Genomic DNA, 13,753 nt, shown 5'->3' on the forward strand with positions numbered 1-13,753 from the left:
ATTCTCAGATATCCAGGTCAGGGTTGTCCCAAAGGTGCTTTTTCAAGAAGCAAGTGGACTTTCGCTTCTCATCCAAGAAGCTTCTTCAGCTCTAGATGTTTGCTATTTGTGAGAATTAGTTCTCACCGTTTGATTGATAAAGGCTTGGATATAGCTGAAAGTCAGTTTCACAGAATTTAAACATCTTTTGTTTGCTAGAGAATCTCCTTAGCTAATCTATCAGTGAACAACATTAGCATACTCAATGTCCTGTAGAAGCAGCTAAAGTAATTTCTGCTCAGAAATAAGTCCAAATGTTATTCTTGAGTGTGTGTTTGATTGCAGCCACATGAAAAAAAAGACTGCTATCAGGGAGGAACAAAATATTTCTAGTGTTCCATTTTATCCGTGTTGAAAACGCTTGTGTTTCCTTACGTATGTTTCAATGGTAGAACTGAAAATTCTGCACTGATGTTTTAAGGCAACCTTTTTATAACCTAGGAAATTATCGGTGTATTCTCAGTGTGTAAGCTTACTCTATTTGATAACTTTCTCCCGGAATAAGGTATTGCCTACCGTTTAATGATCCCAAGTAGGCTTTTAAAAAAAACCACGCACACAATAAAAACAGAATCAGAATGCTTCTTCACAATTGTAATGGAAACAGAGGTTCAGCATCACACAGTGCTGCTGCTTTCTCCACTGGAAAATTCCCCAGATGCTCTCGGCAACATGAACTTGACATACCTGCTCCGCTCCCACCCACTCCTGATGCGCTGCAGTTTTTGGCTCAGACAAGGAAGGTTGAAAAAGAGCTTAGCTAGGATTATGGTGCATGGTACCAGGAGAGTGAGGGTGAAAGTGGGAGGCAGGTAAAACTTGTATTGGTTTTCATCAAAGGCTCTTGTCCAGCCATAGGTCAAGGTGTGGAGCGTGCTGATCACCAGAGCAACGAAACCAAGGGTAGACTGAAAAAAAGTGGGGAGGAATAAAAACCTGTTATTTTCTGTAATGTTAATGTTTATATACTCTATTTCAAACACACATCAATACCTGGATATTGATCCTGATTCACAGCAGTTATTTAGCCCTGAATCCCTTGACTCAGGGATGCGGTAGCTCAGTGGGTTAGGACACTGAGCTTGTCAATCGGAAGGTTGGCAGTTTGGCGGGTCGAATCCCGAGTGCCGCGTAGCAGAGTGAGCGCCTGTTACTCGTCCCAGCTTCTGCCAACCTAGCAGTTCGAAAGCACATAAAAATGGAAGTAGAAAAATAGGGACCACTCCAGTGGGAAGGTAACAGTGTTCCGTGCGCCTTTGGCGTCTAGTCATGCCGGCCACATGACCACGGAGACATCCTCGGACAAGCGCTGGCTCTTCAGCTTTGAAACGGAGATGAGCACCGGCCCCTAGAGTCGGAAACGACTAGCACGCATGTGCGGGGGAACCTTTACCTTTTACCCTTGACTCAAGAATTTAGTCCCAAGTAAATCCACAATTAAATTGCACATGAAGAAGAATGTCCCTGAAGTGTGATATTAACTTCCGTAGAAGTTAATATATATATAAAAATAACTCTTAATTTTATTACGATATAGTCAAGCCCTTTCCAGTCAGATCAGCGTTGGACACCTACGCCCCAACACCAATGAAATTTTGAAAAATAATAGTGAAGCGGGAAATTGGAAGGCTCTGGGAGGAATCCCATTACCATTTGTAAACTGAGCACCTAATGGGTGCAAAAGGTTTAGTTCTGCTCTTTCAAAAGACTAAGTTACAGTTTATAACCTGGTAGACATTGGTTGAACTGAATGTGAGGTAAGCTTCAAGCTGGATGGAGATAAAGATAGATGGCCTGAACTCTCTCCTCTTCAGCCAAAGATGTGAAGGAGGCCTGTATTTGCAATGACACAGTCAGGGACTGTTAAGAGTCCCAAATGATATATTAGACTGCAAATCTGGCTTGCTTTGACTTTTAAAACAGTAATTTGTAAATATGCAAGGCTCTGACATATGTTAAAGCATCTTGCCCTGTGTTGAATTGTAATATAAGGATTTGGCCTTTCTGCTGGAGCACTGTTATAAATAAGAAAGGAAAGGAAGTTCATTCTTTCAAAAAAAGAATTATAACATTTCTTCTAGAAATGAGGACTGAGCAAATATTAAGGAGCAACAACTGGTAATATTATGAAATACTTGTTTGGCTTACATGGCTGACAACTTTCATATGGCTTCAACCTCTGGGCAATTAAATCTGCACATCACAGACACATGTAGCTAGGTTGACAGGGCTCTTACTTCAAATATCATCTAAACCTCCTTCAGACCTAACCCAACATATACTTTTAGTCAAATACTTGAATGGGTCAATAACTTTGGAGCCCTTGTGTGATGTTGTAATCTTTTAGCAAAGCCTCAGCCAATGGGAAAAAATTCAAATGGATCAATCTTTGCTGGAGAGGAACATGGGTCCCTCTCTATCATTTATATTGATAAATTTAAGCAAATCCATGTATGGATGGATGTCCCCTTTGCTTATGCCTTAGTATTACGGTTGAATCTAGTCACTGTGGCTTACTGTATCCAGCAAATCATAATTAGAACAAAACCAGGGCTTTCGTTCAAGAAGGTGACTCAACAAGCATCCTTCCTGGAAGGATCACAGTATTTTCAGCTAGTCTTTTATGCATTTCACATTATCTTATTACACACAATGGTACCACAGCCATCTCTGAAAGCACACAAGGCTGTTTGGCAGAAAGATTCCTTGCCTGTCAGAGAGAGTCATTAGCATTGACCTTGAAAGGATTTTGCCTTTCTGGCTTATTAAAGGAGTGCCTGTAATCAGAACAAGAGCCCAGAAAGCCATGTCAGAGCAGGAAACAGAAAGACTAACCTAAGTGGATGTACAGAAGTAATTGGTGAGCAAGCGGAAACATTGTTTGATTTTGCTAGAAAATTAGGACTGGTTTCAGAACTAGAAAAATCTATTTATATTCCAGGTGATATTTTTTTTTGCAGCACTCTGGTTTTTCTCTCATGAAAGCTAAATCTCTTTCTCTCTCTCGTTAAAGTGGAACACTTTCTTGCTAGGATCTCTTCTGACAGTGAGACAGCTTTGTGTAGGGAAAAAAAATCCTCTCTTCTTAGAACCAACCAGTTTTAATCACCAGTATCTCTTTCTGTTTTCACTGTGGAACGCCTGCAACCTCTGCACCAGAGCATCAACGCTGTATGTCAGTTGAAGGCTGTAGTGAACCCATGTCTCTCTTGAAACCAATGAAACTGTCAGATTTCCTACAGGAAATCTTCTTGGTACACTATAGGAACTTCTTGGTACACTTGTACACTTTGTGCAATTTTGCCATCACTGAAATAGTCACCCTCACTGCCAAAAGGGTCTTTAAAGATGTAAAACAGTTATGATTATGGGGCTCTGTTGAGAAAGGACACGCTTTCCTATAGCCACCAACCCTTTCCCCCCAGTGACTGAACGTCTTAAGAATACAAGGGCTTTTGGCCTTAATTTAATCTCCACTTAGGCAAAAAAGCCCAACCCACCTCACAGGGTCTTTGTTGTTGTTGGGGAAAATAGGAAGTGGGAACGTTATCTATCTACGTATGCTGCCTTGAATTGGACAACATCTGAATGGTCAATCATTAACATCAAGAAATAATTTGAGTTTCTGGAGTCTACTTTCTATCTTGCTCAGAGCCCAAGGTGACGCTTGACTTATCTAAGGCTATTTAATGCAATGCTATGCAATTTTCGTGCAGCTGGGAGATCCCATGTAAAAGCCACAGGAGGGTGATTTAGAGCCAAGGGCATTCTGCTCCCTATTTATGGGGGGATCATCAGCATGTTGGTTCTCCAGTCCAGAGATGCTGCCACAGAAGCTATATTCACCCATGATTAGCAAGAAGGCTGGATAGCGATGAAATTCCTTATGTGTATATCGAATGGGACTAAGAACAAGGTCTCCTTCACCACCAGTCTTTCTTTCTGGAGAACAACCCTTCAGCTGTAGCACTTACTTGAACAAAGCTGAATTCCCTCCAGTTAAGAGAGTTCGAGATGGACGGAAGTGAGGTTATGGCAAGTAACGAGAGCAAGCCCAGAGCCATGATGCCAAAAGAGATATATATCTCCATCCTCCAGACTTCCTCCTCCACCCAGGCATCTGCTCTCTTCTCCACCTGAAAGAACAGTGGCAAAGCCACGTTGAAAAAACCAAGACGGGGAAACAGGGTGGTGAACTAAATAGTGCCCAAGGGTGGGATTAATTTCCATGTAATGTCTGCCAGCTGCAGGATATCTGGAAACTTTGGATAAAGGAAGCCTGTCCTTCAGCCAACTTGTTTTCTGGCCAGATACTGATTCCTAACCTTTATTTGACTTGAAAGTATATGAACTGGAACTTTTCATAGCTGGGAATAATTTGCCCACTCCTACCATTGCCCTAGGACCTCAGGGGTAGGCAACCTCAGCTCTTTTATGACTCATGGACTTCAAATCCCAGAATTCCTGAGTCAGCTGGCTCAGGAATTCTGGGAGTTGAAGTCCATGAGTCATAAGAGAGCCTAGGCTGCCTACCCCTGAATACAGCTTGCATACATAGTTGGGTCTATGACAATTTGCTGCAGCTAAATAGCCATGGCCAACTCACCACCGCCAACTCGCTGTGGGACAACTCGCCATGGCCGACTCGCCACAGGACAACTCGTTGGGGGACAAAAATGACACTAATATCAAAGAAATGGTGGAACAGAATCATTAAAGGATGCAAAAAGTGGGACAATGAAACGTGAATGGCAAAAAATGAAAATAATTTATTTATTTTAAATAATTAAATAGAACTGTTAAATTGTCCTGCAGTGAGTTGTCCTGTGGTGAGTTGGCCATGGTGAGTTGGCTGCAGTGAATTCCACTTCCCCACGTAGCGGGGGGCTGTTTCATAATCATTTGTCAATGATAGGTTTAAATAGGTTAAGCTGGTGCACGGTCAACTCCCACCACTGCAGTACAAGTGCTTCAGTTGTGCCACTGGCAATCAGCTACAGCTTCCTTCCCATTGCTCTTAATACTGGATAAAAGGAGTGTTCACCTGGGTTTTCAATGTAGTATGCTGTGTGCGCATGTTTTGGATTTTTAGTATTGCCTTCCAAAATTTCCTTTAAGTCACACTGGCATCTAAGTTTGCTTAGGGTTTTGCTTCTCATAGGCTGAATGGAGCACTCTTTCTGGATCACGATCTGTTTAGAAATGACTTTCCTAGAGAAGTACATATATCAATCCCATCAGCAACTGTATATCAAAGTATAAAAATATTGCAAAGGAAAAGCTTCAGAGCTCAGTTAAACTTTGCAACTGTGCTGTGTGGCTTAAGGCTGGGCAAAAACTTTTATCAACCAGCAAGATTTGACCGGATTCCTTTTCCTGGTGGACACATGTGGCTTGAAGCAAAAATGTGAATTTAGTTCTGCTGCAGGATTGGGTCTCCCACTTACCTTTACTTACCATCTGGTACCAATAAAAAGAGTGAATCCCACTTATAGCCACAGGTAGGTATCTGAATGAGACTTGACAGCTGGATTGGCAACAACACAATTATTCCAAACCCAGTCACATGTATATGAGCCACTGAACTGATTTCCCAATATTGTTGAAATGTGGCCGGAAGAAAACAGTACATCCATACCTCTTACCAGCTTCTGCTGGAATATGCCAAGAACTTGGTGTCTGGAAGATCAAACCTCACTTTGCCATTTGAAGGATACAATTAAAATGGCAAAGCAGCTCTAGTTTCAAGCAAAGACCACAAGCATCGCTCTCCGAATGCTGGATTGCTTAGGGGCTTAATGGGATTTGGTTTAAATGCTTTTAGGAGAGAGGTCTTCAGGCTAATGGGGAAAAAAAAACTTCTCAGAAATGGGATTTGTACCATATTACAGAGACTGACACTTAGCTCCTTCCATTTATTCTGCTAAATCAATGTGATTCATGAAGCCGGGGGGCGGGGGTGGGGAAGAGAAATAACTAGCATAAGAAGAGAAACAAACAGGCCAGGAAAGCTTGCCTGAGATTTATTTGCGATAATCAGCAAAAAGAAATGGGAGCAGAATTAAAAGCTGGGGTGGGGATATTGTGTTCCTAGCAGCAAATACAGGAAGGCAACCGGGAAAAAGATCATGCAGGCAAACTAGAAAGGAATGAAAAATCTCTACACTGCATCTCATAGTCACTTACTTAAGTAGAACTGGGGTCCATTGGCATCAATGAAACTTCATCAACTTTAGAATGTACCATTGATAGGGGAAAAAATACTTCTAGCTTCGGGTTGAACTACGGCAGTCCTTCCTGCTCTCTGAGCTTGGTAGTTTTTTCTTGCAGATATTTCATTACCAAACTAGGGAATGTATGTTCTGGCCTGGGCTGATATATAGAAACAACCAGTGTTCCATATAAATAATCTACTCACACCTTAGATTTTGAGCTTAGGCGTAAGCGTCTTGATTTCCACGTAGAAAGAAACCAATTTTCCAACTCTCAGAAGGACGAACGAAAATCAGGAATCTAGTTCAAACTGGAACAATGCCTTCTGATCCGCCTTTCTTCCTACTGGCTCAGGTGAATGCTATAATCCAGGATCTCCTTTTCGTCCTTGGAAAATGGGAACCTGGGCTGAATCATTCATGCCTTTGGGAAATGCTTGGAAGCCTTAGCCAGCTAGAATATAACAGCCAGTTTTCTGGGATATAGAATATAGACTAAGAATGGCCATGGAATTTTTGCTCAACTGGTATGGAAAATCCAAAACAATGAGAGAGGGAAGGGGATGAAAATCTCTTTCATGTTTTGTTGCAAAGCCCAGCCAGTTTTACATGAGGCAGCTTGCTTAATCAAGACAAAGTGCCAGAAAGAACCCCAATTTTGTATCTTTTAACAGTACAAACGTCACAACGAAGGGGTCCTTGGTGCTCTCTGAGCTTGTTTTCTTGCAGATGTTTCATTACCAAAGAAGGTAACATCATTGGTGCTAATGAAACATCTGCAAGAAAACAACCAAGCTTAGAGAGCGCCAAGGACCCAAAGTTCAACCTTGAGCTACAAATATTCTCTTCTGCTGTTTACAACTATGGAATGAGAGGGGAATCTAAACTTCCAGGGCTGAATGTGGCCTTAAGCTCCTCTAATCAATGAAGCCCTTCTGAGAACATTCAAAAACTGTAAGGTTAATCCTGATAGCTCAATGAAGTTTTTTTTCTCTCCCTAAAGTAACAGTCTCCAAACTCTCTCACTCCCAAATCTAAGAAAAAGCTGCCATGGCATTATTTTGTATCACCAATCTACTCCATTCACTGCTGCTCCCAATCCTGCCAAAATATAACTTACAGGTAGTCCTTGACTTATGACCACAATTGAACCCAAAATTTTTGCTGCTAAGCAAGACAGTTGTTAAGTGAATTTTGCCCCCTTTTCTGACCTTTCTTGCCACGGGTGTTAAGTTAGTAACATAGTTGCTAAGTGCCTCTGGCTTCCCCACTGACTTTGCTTGTCAGAAGGTTGCAAAAGGGGATCACATGACCCCGGGACACTGCGGCCCTTGTAAATATGAGTCAGTTGCCAAGCGTCTGAATTTTGATCATGTGACTATGGGGACACTGCAATGGTCATGTGATGAGCTTTTCCAGTGCTGTTGTAACCTCAGTCACTAAACAAATGTTGTAAGTCAAGAACTACCTATACAGCCCACCAGCTATCACAAGGTTGTCTCCTGCTGGATTGAGGCAATTTGGAATGAAGCAATGGAGCCAGGGATTCTGAAGATCCCGCAATGAAAGGAGCAGTCAGATTTTCAAATTACCGTACCTGCTTGACCGCCTCGTTGAGTAACAGATAGCGATGGGACCGGCGCATGGGTAGGCACAGACTGTAGACAGCATGCAATGCTGCGCAGAAGAAGCTGAGGAGGCCTATCTGCTTCCGGTGCTGCAGCCACTGGTCAAGCCAGTCAGGGAAACGCCGGTACTTTGTGCAGTGGTACAGCTGAAAGATGGCTGCGAGCACTCCAGGAAGGTAAACCAGGGAGAGCATGACGTAGGCCACGCAAGGCAAGGTGGTGTTGACGATCTCCACAGGGATCTTGTAGAATTTGTTCTTCTTCTCTCGAATGTAGGGGTGCAAGACTTGCCGGATGAAGTTGTAGGTGTAGAAGCAGAGGAAGAGGCCCAGGGCCAAGAAGACGGGAATCTTCCACGCAGGGAGAAGACGCAGGGGAATATTCTCTATTTCCCGAGCTGAGAACAAGGCACCCATGTCCACTGGGATGAAGCCCAGGGCATGAGCAATTTCAGAAACCGCCTGTTTGGCTTCTTGGCTGTCAGAGCAAATAAAGACCTGTGACAAAAGGAGGGGGGAACAACTGGGAAATTGTAACCAGGAACCCAAGGCAATGGTGCAATCAAAAGAATCTTAACAGCATAGTGTTTGCCTAGTGCAGGGGTAGGCAACCTTGGCTCTTTTATGACTCGTGGACTTCAACTCCCAGAATTCCTGAGCCAGCCGGCTCAGGAATTCTGGGAGTTGAAGTCCACGAGTCATAAAAGAGCCAAGGTTGCCTACCCCTGGCCTAGTGGTTAAGGTTTGGAGCAGAGAATTTTAAATTTCTACTCAACCCTGGAACCACTGGGTGATTTGGGACCATTTACTCTCTTTCAATCCAACCTATCTCACAGTGTCAAGTGACAGGAAATCCACCTGTATGCTACAGGAGCGCTCAGGAGAAAGATGGGATAGAAATGTGAATGAATGAATGAATAAATGAAGGACAGCAGCAGCAGCAGGAACAGCTGTGAAAAATGAGTCACATGAGAAGATTTTATTTTTCTGCTCCTTTTCTTCCCACGATAGCCTCATTCTTGAATGCTGAAACAAGCATTTTTCCCAGTGAACCATTATGAACAACATGAGGCTCCTGGTGAAGGATTTTAAAAAGATATTGACGTACTTGATTGTAAGAATTTTAATGAATCAATCGTAATTTTCTATAATAATGACTACCTCAAGTACAAGGTCAGCTAGAATTGGATGCCTGTGTTCTTGAGGTGCAGAACTATGTGCAAGATTGCAACTGTCTGGGTAGCAAAAATAATTTGGATATTCATTACGGGCATGCTAATTACTAGCAGATACTAAGTCACGCTTTCCCTTTTTTCTCAAGCTAAATTCACACAGATTCTGATGGGCTTCATGTGGGTCCTGAAGCTCACTCAGAAGAAACTGGTTACACAAACTATGACTCCTTCCTGGGAGGGAAGAATCTCAGAATCCTAGACATGCTGGTATGTCCACAACGTACCAAAGGGGGAAAAAAAACAACCCATTACCTGTTTGTTCCCATCTCTGGGACCTGACTGCAGAGTCCAGGCTGAAATGACATTAAATCCTTTGACCACAGGGCAGGCTGGCAAAAGCGAGGCTAGATACTCCGCATTGGATTCTTTATGATGATTTACTTCAGCATTGTTGCTAACATCCACCAGGACTTTGCCAGAAAGCTCATTGCTGAGGTCACAGAGCGTGGTGTAGTGTTCTCTGAAAATTGCCACAAAGATGATATCGGCCTTCTTTATGGCGTCTGCCTGGCATGTAACTTCAACTGCAGAAGGAAAGAGGCTGGTATTGCGCTTTGGGTTCCGACTTCCGATCACCACTTTGAAACCTGAGCACACCAGGCGCATAGACAAGGAGCGTGCGAAGTCGCCACTTCCCAGAATCCCAATTGTCCTGCTCCCAGCAGCTGGGGCCAAGCTTAAATTACTGTCCGCATTCTGATGATCTAACAGTGGTTTGGCCATGTCACTTCCTGGCATCCCGTAAAGCTAAGGCAAATAAACACAAGGTCATATCAAACACCCACACTGGTTATTCTCACGAAGGTAGAAGTATCTGCTTGATTGTTGACGATATGTAGCCTGAGTCCCACATTGAAAGTTTTTGAACATCTCAAATTTTAACAAAAAATTAAAATAATTTCTATATCATGTAGCTGTACAGTATAAGTGCTAAATGTTGTTATAAGCCTAACAAGTAAATAACTAAAACAGGCTTCAGAGTTTGTCATTAAAATTTTGAATTATGCTTAAGAATCAACTCGTTAAATAAAGAAGAACTCACCTACTTACAAACTTTATTTAAACTTACTTCCAAAATCTTTAGTGTTTCCTGATGAAGAGCTAAACTTTACTTTAAAAGCAAGTCTTAATATGATTTTACAAATACACAATGTCTATGCTTAACAGAGTATTTTTAGTACTTGAGTAAATATGAATTAGAAAATATTACACATTTCTAGGACTAGCTCATAAGAATTAAATTTCATGATGTTTCTATGCTTATTAGTTTATTTAAAACACTGTCTAAGTGCCTTTTGTATTATCTTTATGGGAAACCTAAAAAACATATTGGCAATAAAGATTCTGGAATAAGGATTTAAGTATTCTAAATATAGATTAGAATAGCATTTCATAATCTGAAACCCTGACTTGAGAAGTCATTCCTGTAATTAGAGCAGAAACATTTCTACATTACACTCATTTAATCCAACGAACAAAATTATCAGCTTGAAAAACAGTTCAGTTTTTGAGCTCTATTTCCTTTTAGAAGCACTCTTAAATGCTATTCTCTTAAAGCAGGCATGACCGACATGCAATCCTTTGAATGATCACGGACTATAATTCCCATTATCCCTCAGTACTGGACATGTTAGCTAGGGAAGATGGGAATGATAGTCTAAGGACATCTTGAGGGCCAATCGTTGCCCAATCCAGACTTCAAACAAACAGAACCTTATCAGTCTGAGTGAAATTAAGATATATAAATATTCAGTAATGTCAGAATAGAATTTACCTAGAGATTTGTCCCCTGAACCAGCGATGCCTCAAACCTGCAAGCCTTCTCCCTATGGATAAGGAACTGTCCTAGTCTCTTTTATAGTCTGGCACCGGTGTTTTGAAAACTGCCATTCAAAATGAGCAAGGGCAGATTTGCAAAGTTTTAAATTAAACATTGTACTGTACTCTCGTTTTGATAGGCCAAGACAATGGATGATGCAATACATCTAAATCTGACGCATTACACCCTTTGGAAATGTTAAGCAAAAGAGTGATATTTTTAAAGGAGGGGACTAGCTTAAGTCTGGACTCTCATTAATGGTAGATTTAACTAAGACCATTGTTTGAAGTCATCATGATTAAGACAGCTTGTTCAAAGCTTCTTCATAAAGGAGTGTGGTCTAATATGGCTGTTTGAAACAGGTGAGTCAGACACCATTGGTGGTCCACTAAGCCTTTATTTTTGCTGATTCATATGCAGTGCTTATCTCTGGCAACTCCGTCTTGGATAGACCGAGATGACTTGTTCCTGCTTTCCAAAATTGCTACTCATATAAATCCAATGAAAACAACTCCCTCCTTGATGCAACAACAGTACCATTTGTTCTGATTATGTTTGGAACTCATACGATACTGGTGGAGGAAGAGCAAGGTGATTTTTTTTAACTCAAAATGTTTAATTGCCATCTCTTCTCCTCTCTTTCCAATCACAGGAGTAGCAACAGTGATCCGGCATCTTGGGCAAGCAGAGACAATTAGCAGTGGCCCTGGGAGAAATTTTTTCGTGGGTAAACACCGATAAGACGGTATAAAAGGTAAAGGTAAAGGTTTCCCCTGTCCAGTCATGTCCGATTCCAGGGGGTGGTGCTCATTTCCATTTCTTAGCCGAGGAAGCCAGTGTTGTCTGAAGAGCCTTTCCGAGGGCCCATGGATACCTGCAGGGCTAAATATGCCAAAGGCACATGGAACGTTGTTACCTTCCCACCGAAGTGGTACGTGTTTATTCTTATTTGCATGCTTTTGAACTACTAGGTGGGAAGGTATTAGTTTTGCACAGTTTATTTTTCTCTAGGGCTGCAGATACATGAATAAAGTCTCAGTTTTTCAAAATGCAATTTTTGAAATACGTATTTTTTTCCAAAAAATAAAATAAAAAATCACTTTTAAGAACGGTCTCAAAATTACCAGCAGTCTGATACTGATGGGAATTGTTATGCATTTGGGATTATGGTTAGGCAGTTGCACTTGGCGTCTGTATCATACTAATTTACACTCAGCTAGTATATATTATCGGGTCTTATTTCAAATTCTGATACTGCGTATACTTTGAGGAGCCAATTTGGTGTTAAGGCACCACCTAGAAACTGGGAGACCATGAATTCTAGTCATGCCTTAGGTATGACTTGGGCCAGTTGGTGATCTTGGGCCAGTCACTCTCTCGGAAAGAGGCGATGGCATATTATTTCCAAAATCTTTCCAAGAAAATTCCAGGCACTTGTCGAGACCCAGGAGTGAAAAGCTGACCCAAAGGCATACATGCAAGGAAAGTTATCTTGAAAGTTCTAAATAAGAGAGCCTTGGTGGAGCAGTGGGCTAATGCCTCCTTAAGTAACACCAGCTGCCTGCAATTAGTGCAGGTTCGCATCCCACCAGGCTCAAGGTTGACTCAGCCTTCCATCCTTCCGAGGTAGGTAAAATGAGGACCCAGATTGTTGGGGGCAATTAAGCTGACTTTGTAATAATGCCACTTGGGGTGTGTGTGAAAGCCCTAATAAGCAGGCATATACATAGAATGAAGGCTACTGCTAAGCTTGTAAGCCACCCTGAGTCTTCGGAGAAGGGCGGGATATAAATGGAATTTTTTAAAAAAATAAAAAAAATAGCTTGTACTCAAGTTACATGAAGGACTGCACTTTTGTGCTGATCAGGTTTTTGGTTTTTTTTGCATTCTTAGATCAACAGTACACAAACCTACAAGCTATAGTAACGATCATTACCCTGTGGGTAAAATGGAAGAGTCCTGCTCAGTGATGGCTCCTCATTTATGGAACTCAGTTTTAGTGGGAAAATGCAGGGCTCCATCACCACATTGAGCTTTTAAACCTTCCCAATATTCATTTTGATCCTGCCTTTGTTAGTTTCTATAAAAATTCAAGCAACAACATTTCTAATAGTTTCTCCTCCTATTGTTTCCCCACAACAACCCTGTGGTGTGGGTTGGACTGAGAAAGAGTGACTGGTCACCCAGCTGGATTTCATGCCTAAAGTGGGACTAGAATTCACAAACTCCTGGTTTCTGGCCTAAGTGTATGACAGCATATATTTAGTATGTCTTTATCTATTGTAAATAAAATGCAATATTTTATTTTTTAACAAACCATAATATTTTGAATGATTAGCCCATTCTGAATTATTTTTCTTAATACTGTAATGTTTTATGCTTTTACAAATTCATAGTTGATTATTTATTGCAAAAACATACACAGGGAGCTGTCTTGGGAGGTTTTATTCTAAATAGGAGTCTACAAATCTTTTAAATAGATAAATAATTACAGACTAGGAGAGAGGTAGCCAAAACAGTCTTTATGAAAGGAAACAAATTTGGAGAGTTAAGCTTTTATTGTTGTTGTTCAACGCAGCAGATATTTCAAGGACATTTTAATCTACAGCTCCTTATTGTTGGAAATATAAAGGGAAAAATAATATCATCCAGCCTCTAGCAAGCATGTTATTTGGACACAAAATAAAAGAAATCAAATACAAGGGAATGGAAGCATCAACCAGAACACCTTCCCTGAATAAAAAGAATGGGAGGTGTATCATTATGCAGCAAGAAGAATGATATGTGGCACTTCCATGACATGGACACAACCTTTTAAACT

At 41.3% G+C, this 13,753-nt stretch overlaps 1 protein-coding gene across 4 annotated transcripts in view; it reads right to left on the bottom strand.

Annotated features, from left to right (window-relative positions):
- Positions 1-623: 623 nt before the first annotated feature.
- STEAP3 (STEAP3 metalloreductase) overlaps positions 624-13,753 on the bottom strand; it is a 28,156-nt gene continuing 15,026 nt past the window's right edge. For 2 of the 4 annotated variants that reach the window (XM_081315326.1, XM_081315327.1), the window contains exons 2-5: positions 9,366-9,860; positions 7,849-8,376; positions 4,014-4,175; positions 624-947 (exon numbers count right to left, since the gene is read on the bottom strand). In XM_081315326.1, coding sequence (XP_081171452.1) covers positions 657-947; positions 4,014-4,175; positions 7,849-8,376; positions 9,366-9,851 — 1,467 coding nt within the window. In that variant the 5' untranslated portion in view covers positions 9,852-9,860 and the 3' untranslated portion in view covers positions 624-656. Of the gene's footprint in view, positions 1,214-4,013; positions 4,176-7,848; positions 8,377-9,365; positions 9,861-13,753 lie in introns of all 4 variants that reach the window. The other 2 variants (XR_014024813.1, XM_081315328.1) reach the window with 2 other exon arrangements.

This window comes from Vipera berus (genome assembly GCF_964194415.1).
Source record: "Vipera berus genome assembly, chromosome: 1".
NCBI lineage: Eukaryota > Metazoa > Chordata > Lepidosauria > Squamata > Viperidae > Vipera > Vipera berus.